Source organism: Pseudophryne corroboree, chromosome 11 (assembly GCF_028390025.1).
Source record: "Pseudophryne corroboree isolate aPseCor3 chromosome 11, aPseCor3.hap2, whole genome shotgun sequence".
In the NCBI taxonomy this organism is placed as follows: Eukaryota; Metazoa; Chordata; class Amphibia; order Anura; family Myobatrachidae; genus Pseudophryne; species Pseudophryne corroboree.
Genome location: NC_086454.1, coordinates 173,670,428 through 173,697,410, shown reverse-complemented (window position 1 = coordinate 173,697,410; position 26,983 = coordinate 173,670,428). Strand labels below are relative to the sequence as shown.

The 26,983-nt window shown below is 48.3% G+C and overlaps 1 protein-coding gene across 2 annotated transcripts in view; it reads right to left on the bottom strand.

Annotated features, from left to right (window-relative positions):
* KAT5 (lysine acetyltransferase 5) overlaps positions 1–26,983 on the bottom strand; it is a 111,792-nt gene that overhangs the window by 12,282 nt on the left and 72,527 nt on the right. For both annotated transcript variants that reach the window (XM_063945088.1, XM_063945089.1), the window contains exons 8-10: positions 14,319–14,567; positions 14,140–14,229; positions 8,893–9,033 (exon numbers count right to left, since the gene is read on the bottom strand). In XM_063945088.1, the coding sequence (XP_063801158.1) occupies positions 8,893–9,033; positions 14,140–14,229; positions 14,319–14,567 (480 nt within the window). The remainder of the gene's footprint in view (positions 1–8,892; positions 9,034–14,139; positions 14,230–14,318; positions 14,568–26,983) is intronic.

Here is a 26,983-nt window from a genome sequence, read left to right as displayed (position 1 = left end):
ACTCCTCTTTTCCGTATAATTCTCAGTACCTTTGGTATGAGAGGCAGAGGAGGGAACACATACACTGACTGGTACACCCACGGTGTTACCAGAGCGTCCACAGCTATTGCCTGAGGGTCTCTTGACCTGGCGCAATACCTGTCCAATTTTTTGTTGAGGCGAGACGCCATCATGTCCACCTTTGGTTTTTCCCAACGGTTCACAATCATGTGGAAAACTTCTGGATGAAGTCCCCACTCTCCCGGGTGAAGGTCGTGTCTGCTGAGGAAATCTGCTTCCCAGTTGTCCACTCCCGGGATGAACACTGCTGACAGTGCTACGACATGATTCTCCGCCCAGCGCAGAATCCTTGCAGCTTCTGCCATTGCACTCCTGCTTCTCGTGCCGCCTTGTCGGCCCACGTGGGCGACTGCCGTGATGTTGTCGGACTGGATCAACACCGGCTGACCCTGAAGCAGCGATTTTGCCAGGCTTAGAGCATTGTAGATCGCTCTTAGCTCCAGTATATTTATGTGAAGAGACGTCTCCAGGTTTGACCACACGCCCTGGAAGTTTCTTCCCTTTGTGACTGCTCCCCAACCTCGTAGGCTGGCATCCGTAGTCACCAGGACCCAGTCCTGTATGCCGAATCTGCGGCCCACTAACAGATGGGCAGTCTGCAACCACCACAGGAGAGACAACCTTGTTCTCGGTGACAGTGTTATCCGCTGATGCATGTGCAGATGCGATCCGGACCATTTGTCCAGCAGATCCCACTGAAATGTTCGTGCATGGAATCTGCCGAATGGAATCGCTTCGTACGAAGCCACCATCTTTCCCAGGACTCTTGTGCATTGATGTACTGACACAGTTCCTGGTTTTAGGAGGTTCTTGACAAGTTCGGATAACTCCCTTGCTTTCTCTTCCGGGAGAAATACCTTTTTCTGAACCGTGTCCAGAATCATGCCCAGGAACAGCAGATGTGTTGTCGGGGTCAATTGAGATTTTGGAAGATTTAGAATCCACCCGTGTTGCTGAAGCACTACTTGTGTTAGCGCTACACCGACTTCCAGCTGTTCTCTGGACTTTGCCCTTATCAGGAGATCGTCCAAGTAAGGGATAATTAATACGCCTTTTCTTCGTAGAAGAACCATCATTTCGGTCATTACCTTGGTAAAGACCCGAGGGGCCGTGGACAACCCAAACGGCAGCGTTTGAAACTGATAATGACAGTCTTGTATCACGAACCTGAGATACCCTTGGTGTGAGGGGTAAATCGGGACATGTAGATAAGCATCTTTTATGTCCAAGGACACCATGAAGTCTCCTTCTTCCAGATTCGCTATCACTGCTCTGAGTGACTCCATCTTGAACTTGAATTTCTTTATGTACAGGTTCAAGGATTTCAGATTTAGAATAGGCCTTACCGAACCGTCCGGTTTCGGTACCACAAATAGTGTGGAATAATACCCCTTTCCCTGTTGTAGGAGGGGTACCTTGACTATCACCTGCTGAGAATACAGCTTGTGAATGGCTTCCAAAACCGACGTCCTTTCTGAGGGAGACGTTGGTAAAGCAGACTTTAGGAACCGGCGAGGGGGAGACCTTTCGAACTCCAGCATGTAACCCTGAGATACTATCTGCAGGACCCACGGGTCCACTTGTGAGTGAACCCATTGATTGCTGAAAATCTTGAGTCGACCCCCCACCGTTCCTGAGTCCGCTTGTAAAGCCCCAGCGTCATGCTGATGGCTTTGTAGAAGCCGGGGCGGGCTTCTGTTCCTGGGCAGGGGCTGCTTGCTGCCCTTTCTTACCCTTTCCTCTGCCTCGCGGCAGATAAGACTGTCCTTTTGGTCGCTTTTTATAGGAGCGAAAGGACTGCGGCTGAAAAGACGGTGTCTTTTTCTGTTGGGAGGGGGTCTGAGGTAAAAAAGTGGATTTGCCGGCAGTTGCCGTGGCCACCAGGTCCGAAAGACCGACCCCAAACAATTCCTCTCCTTTATATGGCAATACTTCCATATGCCTCTTGGAATCCGCATCACCTGACCACTGTCGCGTCCATAAACTTCTTCTGGCAGATATGGACATCGCGCTTACTCTTGATGCTAGAGTACAAACATCCCTCTGAGCATCTCGCATATAAAGGAAAGCATCCTTTAATTGCTCTAGAGTCAATAAAATACTGTCCCTATCCAGGGTATCAATATTTTCAGTCAGAGAATCCAACCACACTACCCCAGCACTGCACATCCAGGCTGAGGCTATTGCCGGTCGCAGTATAACACCAGTATGTGTGTATATACTCTTCAGTGTAGTTTCCAGCCTCCTATCTGCTGGATCCTTGAGGGCGGCCGTATCAGGAGACGGCAACGCCACTTGCTTTGATAAACGTGTGAGCGCCTTATCCACCCTAGGGGGTGTTTCCCAGCGCGCCCTAACCTCTGGTGGGAAAGGGTATAATGCCAATAACTTCTTGGAAATTAGCAGTTTTCTATCGGGGTTAACCCACGCTTCATCACACACGTCATTCAATTCCTCTGATTCTGGAAAAAATACAGGTAGTTTTTTCACCCCCCACATAATACCCCTTTTTGAGGTACCAGCAGTATCAGAGATCTGCAAAGCCTCCTTCATTGCCGTGATCATATAACGTGTGGCCCTATTGGAAAATACGTTTGTTTCTTCACCGTCGACACTAGATTCATCTGTGTCGGTACCCGTGTCGACTGACTGAGGTAAAGGACGTTTTACAGCCCCTGACGGTGTCTGAGACGCCTGAACCGGTACTAACTGGTTTGCCGGGCGTCTTATTTCGTCAACTGACTTTTGTAATGTGCTGACATTATCACGTAATTCCATAACTAAAGCCATCCATTCCGGTGTCGACTCCCTAGGGGGTGACATTACCATCATCGGCAATTGCTCTGCCTCCACACCAACATCGTCCTCATACATGTCGACACACACGTACCGACAAACAGCAGCCACACAGGGAATGCTCTAATCGAAAACAGGACCCCCTAGCCCTTTGGGGAGACAGAGGGAGAGTTTGCCAGCACACACCAAAAGCGCTATAAATGTATATAAACAACCCTAGAAGGTGTTGTTTACTATATATGCGCTCTTAATATATAAATATCGCCAATTTATGCCCCCCTTCTCTTTGTTACCCTGTTTCTGTAGTGCAGTGCAGGGGAGAGACCTGGGAGCCTTCCTCACCAGCGGAGCTGAGCAGGAAAATGGCGCTGAGTGCTGAGGAGAATAAGCTCCGCCCCTTTTTCGGCGGGCTTTTCCCCGGTTTTTAAGAAACTGGCCTGGGTTAAAATACATACATATAGCCTTAATGGCTATATGTGATGTATTTATTTTGCCACTAAAGGTAATTATATTACTGCCCAGGGCGCCCCCAGCAGCGCCCTGCACCCTCCGTGACTGAGTCAGTGAGCCGTGTGACAACAATGGCGCACAGCTGCCGTGCTGTGCGCTACCTTCAAGAAGACTGAGGAGTCTTCTGCCGCCTGCTTTCCGGACCTCCGTTCTGCCGTCTCTTCAGCGTCTGTAAGGGGGATCGGCGGCGCGGCTCCGGGACGAACCCCAGGCTGACCTGTGTTCCGACTCCCTCTGGAGCTAAGTGTCCAGTAGCCTAAGACTCCAATCCATCCTGCACGCAGGTGAGTTGGAAATCTCTCCCCTAAGTCCCTCGATGCAGTGATCCTGTTGCCAGCAGGAATCACTGAGATTGAAACCTAAAAAAAAACTTTTCTAAACAGCTCTTTAGGAGAGCCACCTAGATTGCACCCTCTCGGACGGGCACAAAAACCTAACTGAGGCTTGGAGGAGGGTCATAGGGGGAGGAGCCAGTACGCACCATGTGACCTAAAAGCTTTTTTAGATGTGCCCTGTCTCCTGCGGAGTCCGCTATTCCCCATGGTCCTGACGGAGTCCCAGCATCCACTAGGACGTTAGAGAAATGACCTTAAGCGTAAGGCATTTAAGGTCCACAGACACAAGAGGTTCAAACGGAGACTCTTGAAGGGCACTAAGAACAGACAGACAGATCCCATGGAGCCACAGGAGGGACATAGGGAGGCTGAATCCTTAGTATGCCCTGAGTGAATGTATGAACGTCAGGAATAGATACAATTTTTGGCTGAAACCACACCGACAAGGCAGAAATGTGAACCTTGAGGGAGGCCAGGCGAAGTCCTAAATCCAGGCCTTGTTGCAAAAAAGCCAGAAGTCTGGAAGAACTAAACTTTCTTAGCAGAACACCAGGTGAAGTAAGAATTCCAGGCCCTATAATAAATCCGTGCAGAATAACCAGCTCAGAAAAACCTTTGGCCCTCAGGAGTGAAGCTTCAAGAGCCACGCCGTCAAAGCCAGTCCTGCCAGGTCCTGGTAAACAAAAGGCCCTGAACGAGGTGGTCTGGGCGTTGAGGAAGTAGAAGAGGACGCTCAATCGAGAGACCCTGCAGGTCTGAGAACCAATGCCGTCTGGGCCACGCTGGAGCGACCAGAAGCAGAATTCCTTCTTGCTTGAATTTCCGTAGTACCCTCAGCAGGAGTGACATTGGAGGGAACACGTATGGCAGCCGAATGTTCCATGGAATTGCTAGTGCGTCCACGAATGCTGCTTGAGGATCCCTTGTCCTTGCTCCGGAGACCGGAACCTTGTGATTGTGTCGAGGTGCCATCAGGTCTACATCTGGTAGACCCCACTTGTCCACAATGCGTTGGAAGACCTCCGGATGAAGACTCCACTCCCCGGCGTGTACGTCCTGACAATTGAGGAAGTCCGCTTCCCAGTTGAGGACCCCCGGAATGAACACTGCCAATATTGCTGGCAGATGGCGGTCCGCCCATCAAACAATTTTTTACACTTCCATAATTGCCATGCGGCTTCGAGTGCCGCCTCGAAGATTTATGTATGCCACCGTGGTGGCGTTGTCCGATTGTACTTGAACAGGCCTGTTCTGTACGGAAGGCAGGACCAGTGTCAACGAATTGAACACTGCCCGCAATTCCGGGATGTTTATTGGGAGGAGAGATTCCTCCCTGGTCCACCGACCCTGGAGAGAGTGTTGCTCCAACACCGCGCCCCAACCCCGCAGACTGGCATCCGTCGTTAGGATGACCCAGTTGGAGATCCAGAAGGGACGACACCTGCTCAGTTGTTGGTCCTGTAGCCACCAACTCAGTGACAGACAAACCTCCGGAGTCAAGGAGATCATTTGAGACCTGATCCGGTGAGGCAGGGCGTCCCACTTGGAAAGGATTAACCTCTGCAGAGGGCGGGAATGAAAATGAGCGTACTCTACCATGTCGAAAGCCAACACCATGAGGCCTAGTACTTGCATTGCCGAGTGTATTGACACTCTTTGGCGAGAGAGGAAGCATCTGATTCTGTACTGAAGTTTCAGGACCTTCTCTGGACACAAGAACAAATGTTGGTTGTGTGTGTCCAGTAATGCCCCAAGGTGCACCATGCTCTGAGCAGGGACCAGTGAGGATTTCTTCCAGTTGATGAGCCACCCGTTGGCTTGTAGAAAGTTTACAATCAGTTGCAGATGACTGAGGAGGACATTGTGGGAGTTTGCCAGGATCAGCAAGTCGTCCAGATACGGCAGGATCCTGATACCCTGACGGCGGAGAAGGGCCGTCATGACCTTGGTGAAGATCCGAGGAGCCGTGGTCAGTCCGAAAGGCAAGGCTTGGAACTGATAATGAAGGTTGCCAATAGTAAACCGTAGATATTGCTGATGCGACATGGCAATAGGTATGTGTAGGTAAGAATCCTGTATATCCAGGGATACCATATAGTCCTTGGGTTCCATAGCCAGTACAATAGAGCGCAGAGTTTCCATATGGAATTTGGACACCCATACAAATTTGTTCAAAGATTTGAGGTTGAGTATAGGCCGAGAGGATCCATTCAGCTTCGGAACTAGAAACAGCGTCGAATAGTATCCCCTGCCTCTCTGAGACAGAGGCACCGGCACTATCACTCCTGTATCCAGGAGGGATTGGACAACCAAATGTAGAGTTTGTGCTTTTAACAGAGCCAAAGGGATAACCGTTGAGCAAAACTGGCGAGGGGGACGTCTCTTGAAAGAGATCGCTTACCGCGTGAGAGACCACTTCCTGCACCCAGGCATCCAAAGTAGTCTTTAACCATACCTGGGCGAACTGCAGAAGCCGGCCTCCCACCCTGGGATCCCCCAGGGGGAGGCCCGCCCCGACATGCAGCAGCCTTATCCGGTTTGGAAGCAGGCTGACGGGCGGCCCAAGAACGTTTAGGTTTGGGCTTAGAGGACTTGGAAGTGCGAGTCTGTCTCGGGTACGCCTAACCCTTTGCTTTACCTGGAGGTCGAAAGGAACAAAAAGTAGTACTCTTAGCCTTCGAACCGAAGGATTAGTACTTGGGAGAAACCCAGTCTTGGCAGACGCCAAGTCGGTAACAAACTTGTATAGATCATCTCCAAATAGTATATCTCCCTTAAAAGGGAGTACCTCCAAGGTCTTCTTAGAGTCCAGGTCCACCGACCAGGACCGTAACCACATAATACGGCGAGCCAGGATAGACGTAGTAGATGCCTTAGCCGCAACGCCTGCATCAGAGGCCGCCTTCTGGCTGTGGTAATATAGGACAGATATTGTCCGGCAGTGTCAGAAAAATTCAGAGGTAGCTCTTCCTCAATTGCTTGAACCCATGCTTCAATGCCTTTTGCAGCCCAAGAGGCTGCCATAGTGCACAGCACCTGTAAGAGTGTAAATAGACTTCAAGTAACCCTCCACACGCTTATCCGTCGGTTCCTTCAAAGAGGTGACGGTGGTGACAGCAGAGTAGATCACACCACAAGATAGGCTACATGCGAGTCCACTGGTGGCGGTGTTTCCCAATTGTTACTCAACTCTGCAGAGATAGGATAACAAGCTAGCATCTTTTTAGACAGGAAAAATGTATTTCCTGGAGAAGACCAGGATTCCTGACGTATGTCAATTAAATTGTCAGAATGTGCTAAGACTAATTTAGTAAACGTCTGAGGTTTGAACTCATCAGGTGGATCAATCTCATCATCAATCTGAAGAATCAGCTTGATAGCCTCCACTAGGTCAGGAACATCAACCTGTGTTGTAGAATCTTCATCAGAAGCAGCAGTATCAGCATCTGATGGATCAGTATAGTCCCCCATGCGAATCGGAATAAACATCTGAAATATTAGTGGATTGTGAGGAAGAAATGGCCTGCTCAGATGACCCTTTGGTCCCAGTAGGGCGAGGGTTAGGTTCTTGTTTAACCAAGGACTGATTTAATTGCTGTAACTGGGTTGACAGAGTATCCGCCCATGGTGGATTAACTACAGGGACAATATGTGGCTGTAATGGCACAGGAGGTCCCACAGGGGGCGCAAGTCTTGTTACAAGCGTAGTCCGCATATTTGAAAATGCAGCCCAAGGTGGATCTGCCACAGGTGCTGCGGGCTGATTAGGGGGTGCAGAACACCCAGTACGTGAACCCTCAGCAGAAATCATTTCCTCAGGTAAATCCGTGGCGCCAGCACTGCATGACCGCAATTGCAGAGCACAAACAGAGGATTTAAATGGTATGAGGTGACTGAAACACACAGTGAAAAGTACAAAACAGTATATCCTGTGGAACACTATATGGTATATGAGACCCTGACGCACTTAGACCCCCAGGGCACAGAATATGGTGATAGCAATCTGTGTGATACACAGAATAGAATCCACACAGCAGCTATAGGCACACACAGTCACAGATACAATGCAGAAATTATTACATATAAAAAATAAAACTGCACTGGACTAGTAATACTACATATAGAAATGTATGTATACAGATATAACAATGCACAGTAAACACTGGATGTATATCACAGAATACTTGTACTAAATATTCATATAGCAGTACACTTGTTCTTAACTAACGCTGTCTAAACAACATGTAGAATACTTAAGTGTCCTGTAAATGCACAGCGCTGATGAGACAGGCGGTTTTATAAAGAAGACAGTGCCCAGCAGTCCCAGGATCAGCGCAGCTCTGTGAAATGGCGCCCAAACAGGGAGTGAGGGAGAGGGAGAGAGAGAGAGAGAGAGAGAGATGCAGCTCCAGGGCGGGAACACCTGCTGCAGATGGCGCCTGGGGGAGGGGCTACAGGCCAGCGCCTTATCCCCTCTGCTGGACTTCACTACCGGGTACTGTGGAGCCTATAATAAACGGATTTTAGTAAATCCGACCTGTGCTCCCTGCCCTGGTGGATATAGTGGAGTCCCTTCACGGCCACAGTGTCCACGCCAGCGGCGCGGTCCGTCTCCTGGGACCGCGACCGGATCGCGATTTCGGCGGATCCCACCTGGGGGAGCCTCTTACCTGATGTGCGGCCATGCGATCCAGGAGAGCAGCAGCGGTGATGTGTGCCTGATGACCGGAGCGCCTCCACTGCAAGTACCTGGCAACCAGGGCGCGGGAGTATGCAGCGCCGCTGGGGGAGGTGATGGAGCCGCAGCACAGAATGTCAGCATGACATACACAGCATCTAGTGCCTGTGCTGCGGCCCTTGAAGTTTTCTTTCTTCTTAAAAAGCTCTTATTAGGGCTGCCTAGCGCAGCATCCCATTAGTGACCTGCACTACAAACACCAACTTACAAACTGAGCTCCAGTGCCTGGAGGCAGGGCTATAGAGAAGGCAGTGCAGTGCATCCTGGGAATAGTCAAAGCTTTAGCCTGTTGGTGCCTCGGATCAAGATCCAACTCTACACCCTGATGTTATTACCTGTGGACTACCAGTGTACCCCGCTGCTGAAATCCCGAAATTAGCAAACAAATAGCTGTAAAAATCAGAGCATTATATAAAGAATCATCAAAGTTGCACAGGAGAAGAAAAAACCCACCTTGGAAAAATAGCCAACAATGTGGAAGCCCTTAGAGTCATACTCCGTCATGATATAAAATAGGAAAGGATCTGTGTCATAGTATAACGTCTTGTGATCCAAAAAGCATTTGGCCAAGAGACATAAATTCTGAGAGTAACTCTGAAAAGAAATATTTATTACACAAATTGACTATATAAATACATAAAAATATAATACATTTTTGTTTAATCCATGTCTCTGAATCCACTTGTGGACACTGGAACAATGGGGTATAGAGACTCATTCTGGAGTTTGGGCACATACATTTTAGCTGAAGACTGAACTACGCTTCTATACCCCCACATCCTGCTGGTGAGCCGGTTCTTTAATTTGAACTAAACCTCAAACAGAACAAGGAGGAATCGAACGAGAGATATCCAGGTTCTCCAACATCAAACAACTTTGAAAACTAGTAAAATTTAAAAAGGATAAAACTATTCTAAAGGGTGGGAGCCCATTTGGTACTTACCGATAAATCGATTTCTCTGAATCCACTCGGGGACACTGGAGATTAGACAGATGAGGGGTGTGAAGAATGGAGACCGGAGGTGGCACAATATATGCAAAACAACTGAAGTGCACAGCTGACTCCTCCCTTTCACGCCCCTCTCCCTCCAGTTTGGAAAATTGTAAGGAGAGAAGAGGGAACATGAAAAAACTTCAGGAAGGAACCATACACGCCATGTCGTAAACCATTAACACCTGAAAACGAACAATTCTTAACCGTAACAAGTAGAGAACCAGATTTAAACAAATTAACAAGAACACACAGGCAGGCAGCACCGAGGTGGGCATCCAGTGTCCCCGAGTGGATTCAGAGAAATCGATTTATCGGAAAGTACCAAAATTTTCTTTTCTCTGTCATCCTTTAGGGGACACTGGATATTAGACAGATGGGGACATCCCAAAGATACTCCCACGGGCGGGAGTGCTGTCCGAAGCCTGGAGAACCAATCAGCCAAAAGTAGAATCTTTAGCCGCAAAAGTGTAAAACTTATAAAAGCGAGTAAACGTTACAGCTCTACAAAGTTGACTCGTAGAGGCTCCCCTGGCAGCCGCCCAGGAAGTTCCTACCGACCTGGTGGTGTGAACACCCACCCGAAATGGGACCTTCTTACCACTAGCCACATAAGCCTGTCAAATAGCGAGTCTTATCCATCTTGACAAGGTTTGCTTTGTCGCCGGCCATCCTTGTTTTGGCCCACTTTACAAGACAAATAACACATCTGACAGTATAAGGGACCTAGTTCCTCTTACATACACTCTCAGAGCCCTGACTACATAGAGCGAATTGTCGCCATCCGACATCTGAAAAGACGGAACCACAATAGGTTGGTTGATGTGAAAACTCGAAACCACCTTGGGTAGGAACTTTACCTTAGTACGAAGTTCTGCTCTATCCTCATGGAAGACCAAAAAGGGACTCTTGCAGGATAGAGCCGCTAGTTCTGAAACCCTCCTTGCCGAAGCCAATGCAAGCAACAGGACAGTCTTCCAGGACACATATTTAAGGTCAGCTCTCTCCAAAGGTTCAAAAGGGTCAGATCTTAAAAATTCTAGAACCAGGTTCAAATCCCACGGAGCCGTGGGGGGGTCGAAAGGGTGGCTGAAGCCTCAACACTCCCTGCAAAATGTCTGTACCTCCTGTAGAGAAGCCAGACGTTGCTGAAAGAATACAGAAAGGGCAGAGACCTGTACTTTTAAAGATCCCAACCTCAAACCACCGTCTAAACAATCCTGAAGAAAACGTAACAATCTGTTAAGACGGAACGGTCTGTGGTCCGAACCCTTAGGTTGGCACCAATCCATACACCTCTTCCAAATTCTATGACAGTGAGCCGCCGTAACCGGCTTCCTTGCTGCAATCATTGTAGGGATTGCTGAACTGGGAATACCCTTTTCTCTTAGAATTTTGGCCTCAAGAGCCACGCCGCTAAACGAAGACGATTCAGATCTGGATGCAGAAATGGACCCTGTAACAACAGATCCTCCCTCTGCGGTAACCTCCAAGGCTCCTCCTCTAGGAGACTCCCTAGATCTGAGTACCAACTTCTGCGAGGCCAGTCCGGAGCTATCAGGATTCCCCACGCTCTTTCCCATTTTACCTTCTTTAATACTCATGGTTGGAGAGGAAATGGTGGGAATATGTACACCAGATCGTAAGGCCAGGGAATTGATAACGCATCCAGTGCTACTGCTGCTGGGTCCCGAGTCCTGGTCACATAGCTCGGAAGTTGAAAATTGTGTCGGGAGGCAATTAGATCCACTTGTGGTAACCCCCACCTTCTTATGATCGCTTTAAAGACCTGGGGGTGTAGACTCCACTCTCCTGGATGCATGTCTTGATGGCTGAGGTAATACGCTTCCGATTTGTCCACTCCGGTAATAAAGACTGCAGAGAGAATTATGTTGCGATCTTCTGCCCAGGACAGAATTCTTGTTGCTTCCTTTAGGGCCATTCGACTCCTTGTTCCTCCCTGATGGTTTATATAAGCCGCCGCTGTGACATTGTCGGATTGAATTCTCACATGTTGATGTCTTACTAGGCTCTCTGCTTGAATAAGCGCATTGTAGATAGCTCGAAGTTCCAGCACATTTATGGGGAGACTGCTCTCGTACTGGGACCATCTCCCTTGGAACTGGTGTTTGTCCAGTACTGCGCCCTAACCTCTGAGACTTGCATCCGTCGTCAAGATGATCCAGTCCCAGATTTCGAACCGTTTCCCCATTGCCAAATTCCTGTGAATTGACCACCACGTCAATGAAACTCTGGTTTGAGATGACATGCGGATCATCTTGTGAAGAAAAAGATGCCTGCCTGCCCCCTATGAGATTAAGTCCATCTGGAATGTTCTTGAAAGAAGTCTGCCAAACTGAATTGCTTCGCAAGATGCCACCATCTTCCCCAGAAGCCGTATGCAAAGGTGTAGAGACACCCTCTGATTCTGCAATACTTGTTGAACCATATGCCTGATGTCTAGAATTTTGTCCTCTGGTAGAAAGACCTTGAGATCTAGTAGGAAGAAGCATGATGCCTCTGATGAAGGACTAAGGTCCGAAAAGCTTCAGGCGTGGTGACTGATACTACTGAGGACGATTCTTGGCCGATGCAACTTCCTGTTACTGCGGTTCAGCGTGTCCGGAGCTCTGACCTGCTTCTTCCTACTAGATCTGGGAGGGTAACTGCGTGGATGTGTGGCCCTATGTCCTAAACCCACATGAGTGGTTTACATGCCTTTTTATCTCTGTTGTTTGTGAGTGTTTTATCATTAAATCAATTTTTTGCCAAACTGCCTGGCTATACTTGCACTATGTCCTTTTGTCTCTGGGATATTTAAAAGGTTTCCATCCACCGTGGTTGTGAGGAAATACGTTGGAAACACAAGCCTAAATATCGACTGGTGGTTTGGCACTCCTACTATTCCTGGGATTATATTGGAACAGATGAACTCCGTCCATTTTTTCTTTTGTGTAAGAATTTGACCTTTTATGTGAACATTTTGTAATTAGCGCCACTTGGTGTACCTTATTGCTTCTTGTTTAAGTAACAGTTAAAATAAGTCTCTTATGTAAAAAAAAAAGCACTCTGTACCAGCATTTGGTTTACAAACCCCACACCGCTGCTGTAATTGCAGGATGATTCAGGCTCGACTGTCCCTTGCTCCTTTTCCGATGCTTCTCTTGTAGGACCTGTCAGTCCTTTGAGAGATAGTATAATATACAAAGACGTGAGAATCAGTGAGCTGCTTCCTCCTCCTGCTGATCCCGCCCCCTGCTAAGTGTGTCTAAATGAAGATCTAAAATGGCTGCTGCTTCAATATTTAAGACACTTCAGTGTATTATATAATATATATATCTAGGGGAAGCGCCCTTCTACAGAAGTAGGTTCCTCCGGTACAATCCACTACCCCAGAATCGCTATCTATCTCTGCCGATTGGCGCTCTCCCCTCCGCAGCATGCACAGAACTCTGTTCTCCTCTTACCGCCTGGCGGGACCTGAGCCGCTGTCGCCTGGATCTCCGCGTCTCTGGCGGTATCACCTGACCAGAGACGCTGCACTACCCGACTGCTGCCCTGCTGAGCGCGCCTCTCTAAGAGCAGCTATAGTACACGCAGGCTCAACGCCCTTGTCGCTGCAGGGGAAGGAGGAGGAAGGGTACTCACTCTTCTCTGTGATCAGCGGATCCCTTCTCACAGGATCTTGGTCACTGTTGCTCCTAAGAGTAACTTGAATAACCGTGGTCTCACCCTTAGCTAGGTGAGAATAGGTTACTGCACTAGTATCTGCTGTACAGGAGCCTGAGATCCCTGATGTACTTCTTCCTCCATAGCACAATTTTCCAAACTGGAGGGAGAGGGGCGTGAAGGGGAGGAGCCAGCTGTGCACTTCAATTGTTTTGCATATATTGTGCCATCTCCGGTCTCCATTCTTCACAACCCCCATCTGTTTAATCTCCAGTGTTCCCTAGTGGATGACAGAGAAAACAAAATATTTTTCCATCATTCTCTTGAGAGACACTTGAACAGATCACTGCAGTGTGCAGAACCTTTCATCCAAAACTGGCATCGCTGAATCTGTAAAACTGTGAATGAGTGGACCAAAGAACAGATGGCTGCCCCGCATCATTTTCAGCCAAGACCCAATGCCGCACCAGCCCGTGGCACTTGCTAATATTTTATGTAAAAATTACCAAATAACCCACCTAGCAATGAAGTGCTTGGACACCAGCAAATATCTCTTTTAGGGATCATAGAAGACCAAAAGATCACCCGCCCTATGCACATCAATAGGTCCTATTAACATAGGTCCTCAAGACAAAATCCAGGGAGAGAGTAAAAATATCTACCGAAGTCTAGCACATTTTAGGGATCTTTCTTTGATGACATATGTGAGGTGCCCCAGTGTGCATCCACTCATGTAAGCTCTTTCTGGACTCTGTAACAATTCTAAATTATTTAAGTATTACCAAGTAGCCTGAACACAAAAAAAAAAAAAATCACCAAGGATCGAATTACAGTAATAAGACTGAATAGTATGGATGAACCAATATGTAGTTTACTGAACTTGAACCAAGTACAAGGCACATTAATTGGAACTGAGCAAGTTTACCACAAGAAAAAAACACTATACGGACACTAGTGCAATAGTGATACCTAATTAGAGAATTATATTTACAGAGAAAACCCTATTTTTTTGCATTCCCTTAATGTGTGCCTGCACTTACCTTATTTTTGCGTCCATCTATTTCAAAGAAAGAGATGGTTCCTTTCCTGTAAATTTCATTTCCTGGGGGATGCCGCAAGTTACATTTAGTCTGGGAAGAAAATCAAAGAATATCACCAATCTATTATAAATTAAGCACATCATTCATTTGAAACTTTCTGCAGTGCAAATCACACGTACCAGGTGCCTCTGTAGACATTTAAGACTCTTAAGATACTTGAGACAGAATTCACATAAGTATAGGACAGGTAACACAGTCAGCTCCTGCGGGTAGGGAGAGAAGTACCAAGGCTTGAGGCGGTGACGGCCCAGCTCTATGCATTCTATGTTTTTCATTCGGGTAATGATATCGTCGTGGCTGCGGTCAGACACCAAGCTGCCCGTCATTCGAGGAGCAGAAGGGATTCCATCTGAACTGTCCTGAGAATCCTGAAAGTGTAGGTGATGGAAGACATTCAGAAAACTTTGTTAACACTACTAATAGGTGCAAGAGCTGTCATCGGTCTTGTGCAAGTCACATAAAGGGAAAATGTTTGATACATACGCATGGACATCGCCTGCTTTCAGGTTCCAAAAAAATAAGATTTTAAACCTACCGGTAAATCTTTTTCTCCTAGTCCGTAGAAGATGCTGGGGACTCCGTAAGGACCATGGGGTATAAACGGGCTCCACAGGAGACATGGGCACTTTAAGACCTTTTAATGGGCGTGAACTGGCTCCTCCCTCTATGCCCCTCCTCCAGACCTCAGTTATAGGAACTGTGCCCAGAGGAGACGGACATTTCGAGAAAAGGATTTTGTTAATTAAGGGTGAGTTACATACCAGCTCACACCACAACATATCGTACAACCTGGGATATAACTAAACCAGTTAACAGTATGAACAAATAAGATCAGCAACAGGTTGATCTGAACTGCAACACAACCCTTGTGTAGACTTATCAATAACTATATACAAGTACTGCAGATTAATTACGCACTGGGACGGGCGCCCAGCATCCTCTACGGACTAGGAGAAAAAGATTTACCGGTAGGTTTAAAATCTTATTTTCGCTTACGTCCTAGAGGATACTGGGGACTCCGTAAGGACCATGGGGTGTATACCAAAGCTCCAGACCGGGCGGGAGAGTGCGAATGACTCTGCAGCACCAATTGAGCAAAAGAGAGGTCCTCATCAGCCAGGGTATCAAACTTATAGAATTTTGCAAAAGTGTTTGAACCCGACCAAGTAGCTGTTCGGCAAAGCTGTAACGCCGAGACACCTCGTGCAGCCGCCCAAGAAGAGCCCACCTTCCTAGTGGAATGGGCCTTTACCGATTTTGGTAACGGCAATCCAGCCGTAGAATAAGCCTTCTGAATCGTTACAGATCCAGCGTGCGATAGTCTGCTTGGAAGCAGGAGCGCCAACCTTGTTGGCTGCATATAGGATAAACAGAGCCTCCGTTTTCCTAATACGAGCCGTTCTGGCTACATAGATTTTTAAGCCCTGACTACATCAAGGTACTTGGAATCCTCCAAGACCTCCGTAGCCACCGGCACTACAATAGGTTGGTTCATGTGAAACGACGAAACCACCTTAGGTAGAAATTGTGGACGAGTTCTCAATTCCGCTCTATCCATATGGAAAATCAGATAGGGGCTCTTGTAAGACAAGGCCGCCAATTCTGATACCCTCCTTGCAGATACCAAGGCCAATAACATGACCACTTTCCAAGTGAGAAATTTTAACTCAACAGTTTGAAGTGGTTCAAACCAATGTGATTTAAGGAACTGTAACACCACGTTAAGGTCCCACGGTGCCACTGGGGGCACAAAAGGAGGTTGGATGTGCAGTACTCCCTTAACAAAAGTCTGCACTTCTGGAAGAGAGGCCAATTCCTTCTGAAAAAATATTGATAAGGCCGAAATCTGCACCTTAATGGAGCCTAACTTTAGGCCCCTATCCAGCACCGCCTGTAGAAAATGGAGAAAACGACCCAGCTGAAAAACCTCCGTAGGAGCATTCTTGGATTCACATCAAGACACATACTTCATCCAGATACGGTGATAATGCTTTACCTCCTTCCTAGCTTTAAGCAGAGTAGGGATGACCTCCCCTGGAATACCTTTCCTAGCTAGGATTTGGTGTTCAACCGCCATGCCGTCAAACGTAACCGCGGTAAGTCTTGGAACACACACGGCCCCTGTTGTAACAGGTCCTCTCTTAGTGGAAGAGGCCAAGGATCTTCTGTGAGCATTTCCTGAAGATCTGGATACCAGGCCCTTCGAGGCCAGTCCGGAACAATGAGTATCGTTTGAACTCTTGTTCTTCTTATGATCCGCAATATCTTTGGGATGAGTGGAAGTGGAGGGAACACATAGACCGACTGATACACCCACGGTGTCACTAGTGCGTCTACTGCTATTGCTTGAGGGTCCCTCGACCTGGAACAATACGTCCGAAGCTTTTTGTTGAGGCGTGACGCCATCATGTCCATTTGAGGGAGTCCCCAACCATTTGTCACTTCTGCAAAGACCTCTTGATGAAGCCCCCACTCCCCTGGATGGAGATCGTGTCTGCTGAGGAAGTCTGCTTCCCAGTTGTCCACTCTCGGGATGAAAACAGCTGACAGAGCGCTTACATGATTTTCCGCCCAGCGAAGAATCCTGGTGGCCTCCGCCATCGCTGCTCTGCTTCTTGTTCCGCCCTGGCGGTTCACATGTGCAACGGCTGTGATGTTGTCTGACTGGATCAGTACAGGTAGGTTGCGAAGAAGATGCTCCGCCTGTCTCAGGCTGTTGTATATGGCCCTCAATTCCAGCACATTTATGTGCAGACAAGCCTCCTGGCTTGACCATATTCCCTGAAAATGTTTTCCTTGTGTGACCGCTCCCCAGCCTCGGAGGCTCGCGTCCGTGGTTACCAGATCCCAATCCTGGATTCCGAACCTGTGACCCTCTAGGAGGTGAGCACTGTGGAGCCACCACAGGAGAGATATCCTGGCCCTGGGGGACAGGCTTATCATCGGATGCATTTGGAGATGGGACCCTGACCATTTGTCCAGTAGGTCCCACTGAAAAGTTCCTGCATGGAACCTGCCAAACGGAATGGCCTCGTAGGCCGCCACCATCTTTCCCAACACACGAGTGCATTGCTGAATCGACACTCTTCTTGGTTTCAGCAGATCCCTGACCATGTTCTGGAGTTCGAGAGCTTTTTCCAATGGGAGAAAAACCCTCTGCCTTTCAGTGTCCAGAATCATGCCCAAAAACGACAGTCGAGTTGTCGGCATCAAATGCGACTTTGGCAAATTTAATAGCCAGCCGTGTTGTTGTAGTACCCTCAGAGAGAGTGCCACGCTTTTCAGTAACTGGTCTCTTGATCTCGCCTTTATCAGGAGATCGTCCAAGTACGGGATAATTGTGACACCTTGCTTGCGCAGGAGCACCAACATTTCCGCCATTACCTTGGTGAAAATCCTCTGGGCCGTGGAAAGCCCAAACGGCAACGTCTGAAATTGGTAATGACAATCCTGCACAGCGAATCTCAGGAACGCCTGATGAGAAGGATATATGGGGACATGAAGGTATGCATCCTTTATGTCTAGTGACACCATAAAATCCCCCCCGTCCAGACTGGAAATCACTGCCCGGAGAGATTCCATCTTGAATTTGAATCTTTTCAAATACAGGTTTAGGGATTTTAGGTTCAGAATTGATCTGACCGAGCCGTCTGGCTTCGGGACCACAAATAGAGTTGAATAAAACCCCTTTCCCTGTTGCAACAGGGGAACCATGATAATCACTTGCTGTTGACACAGCTTTTGTATCGCAGCTGAAACTATTTCTCTCTCTGGGAGAGAAGCTGGTAAGGTGTGGAGGCACGTCTTCGAACTCCAGTCTGTATCCTTGGGTTACAATTTCTAGCACCCAAGGATCCAAGTTCGAATGAATCCAGACCTGGCTGAAGAGCTGATGACGTGCCCCCACCGGTGCGGACTCCCGCAGCGGAGCCCCAGCATCATGCGGTGGATTTGGTAGAGGCCGGAGAGGACTTCTGCTCCTGGGAACTAGCCGCAGCTGGTGTTCTTTTCCCTCTACCCTTGCCTCTGGCGAGGAAGGATGATCCACGTCCCTTTCTGAGTTTATGAGACCGAAAGGACTGCATCTGGTATGGAGGCGTTTTCTTTTGCTGTGGGGGAACAAAAGGCAAAAAAGAAGACTTACCCGCGGTAGCTGTGGAAACCAGGTCCGCGAGGCCGTCCCCAAACAAAAGTTAACCCTTGTAAGGCAAAGCCTCCATAAGTCTCTTGGAGTCAGCATCACCAGTCCATTGACGGGTCCACAACGCCCTCCTAGCTGAAACTGCCATGGCATTGGCCCGCGATCCCAAGAGGCCAATATCTCTCGCAGCCTCCCTTAGGTATAACGCTGCGTCCTTGATGTGACCCAATGTCAACAATACACTCTCCCTGTCGAGGGTGTCCATGTCAGATGACAAGTTATCTGCCCATCCTGCAATCGCGGTACTCACCCATGCCGAAACTACCGCCGGTCTGAGCATGATTCCCGTAGTCGCAGAAATCGATTTCAAGGTAGTTTCCTGCCTGCGATCCGCAGGATCCTTTAGTGTCGCCGTGTCCAGAGACGGTAGGGCCACCTTTTTGGATAAACACGTCAAAGCCTTATCTACCGTGGGTGATGATTCCCACCGTAACCTGTCCTGAGAGGGGAAAGGATACGCCATAACAATTCTCTTAGGAATCTGCAGTCTTTTGTCTGGAGTTTCCCAAGCTTTTTCAAATAGAGCGTTCAGCTCATGGGATGGGGGAAATGTTACCTCAGGTTCCTTCCCCTTAAACATACAGACCCGTGTGTCAGGGACAGAAGGGTCCTCTGTGATATGTAATACATCTTTTATTGCAATAATCATGTACTGAATACTCTTGGCCACCCTTGGGTGTAACCGAGCGTCATCATAGTCGACACTGGAGTCGGAATCCGTGTCGGTATCAGTGTCTGCTATCTGGGTAAAGGGACGTTTCTGGGACCCTGATGGGTTCTGTGACACATTAATATCCATGGATTGTCTCCATGCTTGGTTCTGGGACTCAGATTTGTCCAACCTTTTATGTAATAAAGCCACACTTGCATTCAAATCATTCCACATGTCTACCCAATCAGCAGTCGGCAGTGCCGACGGAGTCACTATCACATTCTGCTCCGCATCCTCTCTGGAAGAGCCTTCCGCCTCAGACATGTCGACACACCCGTACTGACACCCCCACACACACTGGGATATAGGGGACAGACCCACAATAAGGTCCTTCAGAGAGACAGAGAGGGAGTTTGCCAGCTCACACCCAGCGCCACTGCGGTCTGAAATATTAATAATGTCCCAGACCTGTAAGCGCTTTCTGTATCACACTAGCACCAAATTAATGTGCCCCCCCCTGTTTTGCACCCTGTTACTTGTATAAAGCGGTGAAGGGAGTCCGGGAGCAGCGTCTCTACAGCAAGCTGTGGAGAAAATGGCGCTGGTTAGAGCTGAGGGACTAAGCTCCGCCCCCTCGATGGCACGCTTCGGTCCCGCAAATTTTTATACTGGCGGGGGTCTGTATATACTGCCCATGCAGTATCTATGCGTGCCAGTGAACTTTTATGAGGTAATTATTGCTGCCCAGGGCGCCCCCCCTGCGCCCTGCACGCTTGTTGTGCCTCGTGTGTGTGTGGGAGCAATGGCGCACAGCGCGACCGCTGCGCGGTACCTCACGAAGATCTGAAGTCTTCTGCCGCCTTTGAAGTCTTCTTGCTTCTCATACTCACCCGTCTTCTACCTTCCGGCTCTGTGAGGAGGACGGCGGCGCGGCTCTGAGACGAACAGCTAGGCGTACCAAGTGTTCCGACCCTCTGGAGCTAATGGTGTCCAGTAGCCTAAGAAGCAGAGCCTATCAGTAAAGTAGGTCTGCTTCTCTCTCCTCAGTCCCACGAAGCAGCGAGCCTGTTGCCAGCAGTGCTCCCTGAAAATAAAAAGCCTAACAAAGTCTTTTTCCAGAGAAGCTCAGTAGAGCTCCCCTAGTGTGCGACCAGTCTCCTCTGGGCACAGAATCTAACTGAGGTCTGGAGGAGGGGCATAGAGGAGGAGCCAGTTCACGCCCATTAAAAGGTCTTAAAGTGCCCATGTCTCCTGCGGAGCCCGTCTATACCCCATGGTCCTTACGGAGTCCCCAGCATCCTCTAGGACGTAAGAGAAATAGGATTTTAATTACCTACCGGTAAATCCTTTTCTCGTAGTCCGTAGAGGACACTGGGGTTCCATTTAGTACCATGGGATATAGACGGGTACACTAAGAGCCATGGGCACTTTAAGAATTTGATAGTGAGGGCTGGCTCCTCCCTCTATGCCCCTCCTAGCAGACTCAGTCTAGGAAACTGTACCTGAGGAGACGGACATACTTTGAGAGAAGGGTAGATAAGGATGGTGATGAGATTCTAAACCAGGACACACAAACAAGAGGAAAGCCATTCTAACCAAACTTGACACAGGAACAGCAACAGCTGAACCAAGCAACAATACTTAACCAAGTAACAGTGCAGGAAGAACGAAGTACCGGGCGGGTGCCCAGTATTCTCTACTGACTATGAGAAAAGGATTTACCGGTAGGTAATTAAAATCCTATTTTCTCTAGAGGATGCTGGGGTTCCATTCGGTACCATGGGGAAGTACCAAAGCTCCCAAACCGAGTGGGAGAGTGCTGAGGCTCCTGCAGAACGGATTGACCAAACTGAAGGCCATCAGAAGCCAAAGTATCACTCCCTGTAGGGGTGACTATAACGAATACTATGGGGAAGACTTCTCAGGCTGCGGCCAAGCTTGAAAAATACGCTAGAAATCCTCCCGCGCAAAATAAGAGAACGGGGGAGTCGCAGGATGGATCCTCTCCCCCCTCCCCGGCTACAAGTGCGGGCTCCGGCCCTCCAGAGACCTCAGAGGATGCTATCCAAAGGGTACTGGACGCAGTTAATGCCAGCGAAGGCAGGCTGGCCGAAAAGATTACACAGGTGCAATCAGATCTCTCCTTAATTCATCAGGATCTACAACGAGTTAGAGAGAGAGTGGGGGAGGCGGAAACCCGCATTTCTACTGTCGAGGACACTGTGGCTCCGCTCGGCCGACGCACCACTGCCCTTGAATCCCAGATGTCGGAGGTGCAGAAAAAATTGACCGATATGGAGGGGCGTCTGAGACGGAATAACATTCGGTTTGTGGGCTTACCGGAAAGGGAGGAGGGTGATGCACCTGAGCAGTTTTTGGAGAAGTGGCTTACAGATTTCTTTGGGACGGACGCCTTTACATCACACTACGCGGTGGAACGAGCACATAGAATCCCTATGCGACCATTGCCGCCGGGGGCTCCTCCCCGTACATTTATAGCTAAATTCCTCCACTTCAAGGATCGGGACAAGGTGCTCACCCTGGCACGCACCAAAGGCCCACTTAAGTGGAATGGCACCCGGATCTCTGTATTTCCTGATTTTGCGGTTGACGTCCAGAAGGAGAGAGCCCAGTTCCTTCCGATCAAGAGACGTCTCCGGGAGCTCAATCTCCCCTATGCTATGCTTTTTCCTTCAAGGTTGCGGGTGGTCGCAGGAGGAGAGACTAAATTTTTCTCAACCCCGCGGGAGGCGGCGACGTGGCTTGACCGGCAGTTCCCGGCAGGACGCCCTCTGGCAAATGACTGAATGTTGCAGCTCCCCGTTGGCTGGGCTGCGATTTATGTCATTAAGTATTGGAGTACACAGCTATTGTATTAATGCTTGTTGACTTTTTCCTACTAGGTCATCGATACAGCCTTTGTTGGTAATATACTAAATGCTGCACTTGATATCGGGTCCTTGCATGCTCGGGGGTCGGGTGCTTGATTGGCCCTGGGGGGGGTTAGGGTATGGCGGGGGAGCAATGCCTGCTTGCGACCGCTGTATTTTTTGTCCTCTATACTAGTTGTTTAGTTGTTGGGAGGGGGGGGGGGGGTTTTGGGATTAGGTATGCCACAGTTCGGGCCGGTATACAGGGTGGGGGGTTGTATGGTGGGGAAGGGAGGATTTAATGGGTGGTTGTTTTATAAGCATTGCTGTGGCGACATGTTTAGAGAAATTTTTCGCAGGCGGTTACTTTTCTGGTTTTCTAGGATACTTTCAATGGTGTGGGCACATCTAGCACTTGGTGCTATTATGTATTATGGCATCACTTAGTCTAAAAATTTTATCCTGGAATGTGCGGGGCCTTAATGACAAAATTAAAAGGACCCTGGTACTTCGGCAGATTAGGCAGTACTCCGCAGATGTTGTTTGTCTTATGGAGACGCACCTGGAGGGAGCCAAAGTTCTATCTCTCAAAAAGCCATGGATTGGGTGGCTATATCATTCCACTCATACCTCCCATTCCAGGGGCGTCTCCATTCTGATCCGTAAATCTGTCCCGTTTGTTTTGGACCAGGTCCAGGTAGATCAGTGGGGACGGTATATTTTTATTAAATGTCAAATAAACTCCATGTCCTTATTATTATTAGCTATTTACATACCCCCACCGTACTCCCCGGAGGTTTTACGCAAGGCTGCTGATTTCATGTCCCTTTACCCCAATATTCCCACTGTCTGCACTGGGGACTTTAATAATGTTATGGATCTTAGAGTGGATAGATTCAACACCAACACTACTGTGCCTCGCCCACGTCCGGGTAACTTTGCTATGTTAGTGGAGGGCATGGGTTTGGTGGACGTCTGGAGGGTGCGGCATCCGGCTGCTCGACAGTTCTCCTGCTTCTCCCCTACTTACTCCTCCTTTTCTAGGATCGACATGGCCCTGGTCTCCCCCTGTTTAGTTCCCAAGATTGTTGATATCCAGTACGCAACTAGAGGTATCTCTGACCACTCACCAGTACTGTTGAATCTGGATACTGGGGGGACCCGGGGACAGTTGTTCTGGAAATTTAACTCATTCTGGCTTTCACAGATGGGCACTGGAGCGGAGCTTGAGCTTGCCTGGCGGGAGTTCTTGGAGCTGAATGGGGGCACTACTGGACCAGCAATCCTCTGGGACGCATTTAAAGCATTTATACGTGGTTCTCTAATTAGACGGGTTGCTACCTTAAAAAATGGCTATAAACGCCAGGAGGTGGAGCTTGAGGCTTCCTGTAGGTCCCTAGAAATCCAATATTTGCAGGATGGATTGGCTGCCTCCAGGGACGCATGGCTGCTTGCGCAGTCCAAATGGAGGAGCTGTCTATCTGATAAAGCCAAATACCGTTTGCTGTATGCCCAACACTCATACTATGCTACAGGCGACAGACCTGGTACTTATCTAGCACATTTAGCGGCGGCAGATAAATTCTCTAATACTGTCCTTGCGATAGGCGGAGATGATGGTGTAACTTATGTAAAAACCCCGGAAATAGCAGACCAATTTGTTGCTTATTATAAAAATCTGTATAGTACGAGACTATCGGCTGATTCAACGGAAATAAATGATTATCTTGTTGGTTTACCATTGCCCTCGCTCTCTAATGTGGCGGTTGAATTCCTGGACTCCCCTTTGTCATTGACGGAGATTGAAACAGCCATCAGGTCATTTCCTGGAGGCAAGGCACCAGGGCTAGATGGAATTCCTATCGAGCTATATAAGAAACATATTGACTTTTATGGCCCTAGATTACTTGCTCTGTTCAATGACTTGTTGGAGTTGGGGTCGCTGCCGGATTCCATGACTGAGGCTTTGATAATAGTGCTATTGAAACCGGATAAGAACCCAGAGCGGGTAGAGTCATATAGACCTATCTCGCTACTTACAACTGATATCAAGGTGTTAGCAAAGATCCTGGCACTTAGACTTAACTCCGTTGTTACCCAAATTATACACACAGATCAGACTGGTTTCGTGCCGGGGCGGTCCACTCTAACTAACCTTAGGCGCTTGTTCACGCACTTGCAGGGTCCCCGCGAGGACGCCGACACTTCTGTGGTAGTGTCTCTCGACGCTGCTAAAGCTTTTGATTCAGTGGAGTGGGCGTTCTTGTGGGGATCTATGGCCCGCTTCGGTATAGGACCACGCTTTATACGGTGGGTCAAGTTACTATACTCCGCACCATCAGCCAGAGTCTCGATAAATGGATTCATTTCCTCTGCATTCCCTCTGGCTAGGGGAACAAGGCAGGGCTGCCCGCTATCCCCTATCCTTTTTGCTCTAGCAGTGGAGCCCTTGGCGTGCTTGCTGCGTTCTGACTTGCGGGTGGGGGGGTTCCGGGTGGGCCCCACCACGGACAAGATTGCTCTATACGCGGATGATATTCTGCTGTTTGTATCAGACTACTGCAATACCATGCCGCACGTGTTGCGTATTATAGACACCTATGGCGGGTACTCTGGCTTGTCCATAAATTGGGATAAGTCCTGCATATTGCCCTTTCGGGGTACTTGTCCTGGGGCTCCGCTCGTGGCCCTACCTCTTCGCTGGGTGGACTCATTCAAGTATTTAGGAATATGGGTCACAAATAATCCTTCTCAATACTTTTCCCTAAACATAAAACCTCACATGGATTATTTGCACTCCCGTATTGCGGTGTGGGGGACTCTGCCTCTAACTATAACGGGTAGAATTAATTTAGTGAAAATGGTGGCCCTGCCCAAGTTACTATATGCGTTACAGCACTCCCCTGTATATCTCCCATTAAAAACCTTTAGGAGAATAGATAGTCTTCTATCCTCTATCGTATGGTCTAAACGCCGGGTTAGAATAAAATTAGATACCCTCACGCGCCCACGTGACTCTGGGGGCCTGAGCCTCCCTAAATTTAGATTATATTACCTAGCGGCACAAATGGTACATATTAGTAAGTGGTTACATGATCCTGGTAGAGATGAATTGATCTCCCGAATTCTCTATATAACCGATAGGAACTGCACCCCAGTACAACTACTGTTGAGTGACAATGTATCGCTACTTAACCTTCCAGTTGTCAAGCAAGCAATTATGGTATGGAAACAGACGCATAGATTGCTCCATGGAGAGGGTTGGGATCCGGAAACGCCTCTAGCCTATACACATTCTCTGAGCGAGCTTGCATCACTGCAGATGAGGGAGGTATGGAGCAGCCGGGGAGTGCAGTCTCTTGGGCAATTGTATCATATGGGTGTATTTAAGTCTTTCCAACAATTGCAGGAGGATTATAATATTCCTACCGTCTATTTTTATCGATATCTACAACTCCGTCATGCTTGTCAAGCTCAATTTGCAAATGCTCCCCTGATGCTCCGGGACACACCAGTAAGGGAACTATTTGCTAAGCTTCAAAATTGCACTATTTCCATATTTTATTCGGCTCTACTACGTGCCTATCATTGTGAGACTCTTCTTTCTCTTAAATCCAAATGGGAAGGGGATTTGGGGCCCATATCTAATGATACCTGGGAGGATGCACTGGGTGCCTCTAGAATGGCGACCACAGCGGTCCGTTACCAACAGGTGCATCTGTTCGTTTTACATAGAGTCTATATTACTCCTGAGAGGTTAATGAGATTCGGAGGAAGAATGGATTCTAAATGCCCCAAGTGTACTCTAGATGGAGGCACCTTCTGGCACATGATTTGGTCCTGTAGGATAGTTAATACCTTCTGGCAGGATGTACTCAGGATTATGGTTTCCACTGGTATACCTGCGGATGTGCTGACCCCCCCCCTGTGTGTGTGCTGGCGGTGGTGGATGAGGAGTTGTTGGATGCCCCCTCCAGGCGTTACGTTATCAACCTGTGTGCTCTTGCACAGGTTTCTATAGCCCGATCATGGATGGCACCTGATGGCCCAGATATTGACTCATGGATTGCTTTAGTGAATACTACAGTGGCTCATGAAAGATTTGTCTATGTGTCCAGGAAAGCCATTACTAAATATTATGCGATATGGGATAGATGGTTGTCATCACCGTATACTGGGGGTGCCTGCATTACAATATCTGCGGATGCGAGTTTAGCCTCAACATAATCACCCCGAAGTTACCTGACAAGACTAGGAAATTGTACTGCTTGCACAATATTGGTATTTACTATGAGGCTCACCCGAGACACCGCTTCCTCTATTTCTATATGGTTGTATTCGGTGGCTCTGGAGAGCTATACTTCTATAATTTTTATATTTTTTTTATGTGTGTGTATATGTATGGATATATATATGGGTAAAGGGATGTCCCCGCCGGATCTAATATCAAATGCCAATTGACTATGACTATAACTATATGATTGAGTATGATACCATATATGTTGCTTGATTCTACTGTCAACAGCAATGCTTTAGGTTTAAGTTGTATTTGTGGTTTGTAATTTGTACAAAAGGAAAAAATTTCAATAAAAATTGTTGAATTTAAAAAAAAAAAAAAAGAAGCCAAAGTATCGACCTTGTAAAACTTAGCAAACGTGTTCAAACATGACCAAGTAGCTGCTCGGCAGAGCTGTAAAGCTGAGACACCTCGGGCAGCCGCCCAAGAAGAACTCGCCGACCTAGTCGAGTGGGCCTGAACAGATTTCAGAACCGGCAAGCTTGCCGTTGAATAAGCATGCTGGATAGTGAGCCTGATCCAGCGTGCAATGGACTGCTTTGAAGCAAGACACCCAATCTTATTGGGATCATAGAGAACGAACAGCGAGTCAGATTTCCTGTGACGAGCTGTCCTCTTTACATACACCTTCAAAGCCCTCACAACATCCAAAGACTTTGGAGTAGCAGAGGTGTCCGTAACAGCCGGAACCACAATAGGTTGGTTGATGTGAAACTCGGACCCCACCTTAGGAAGGAATTGCTGACGAGTTCTGAGTTCAGCTC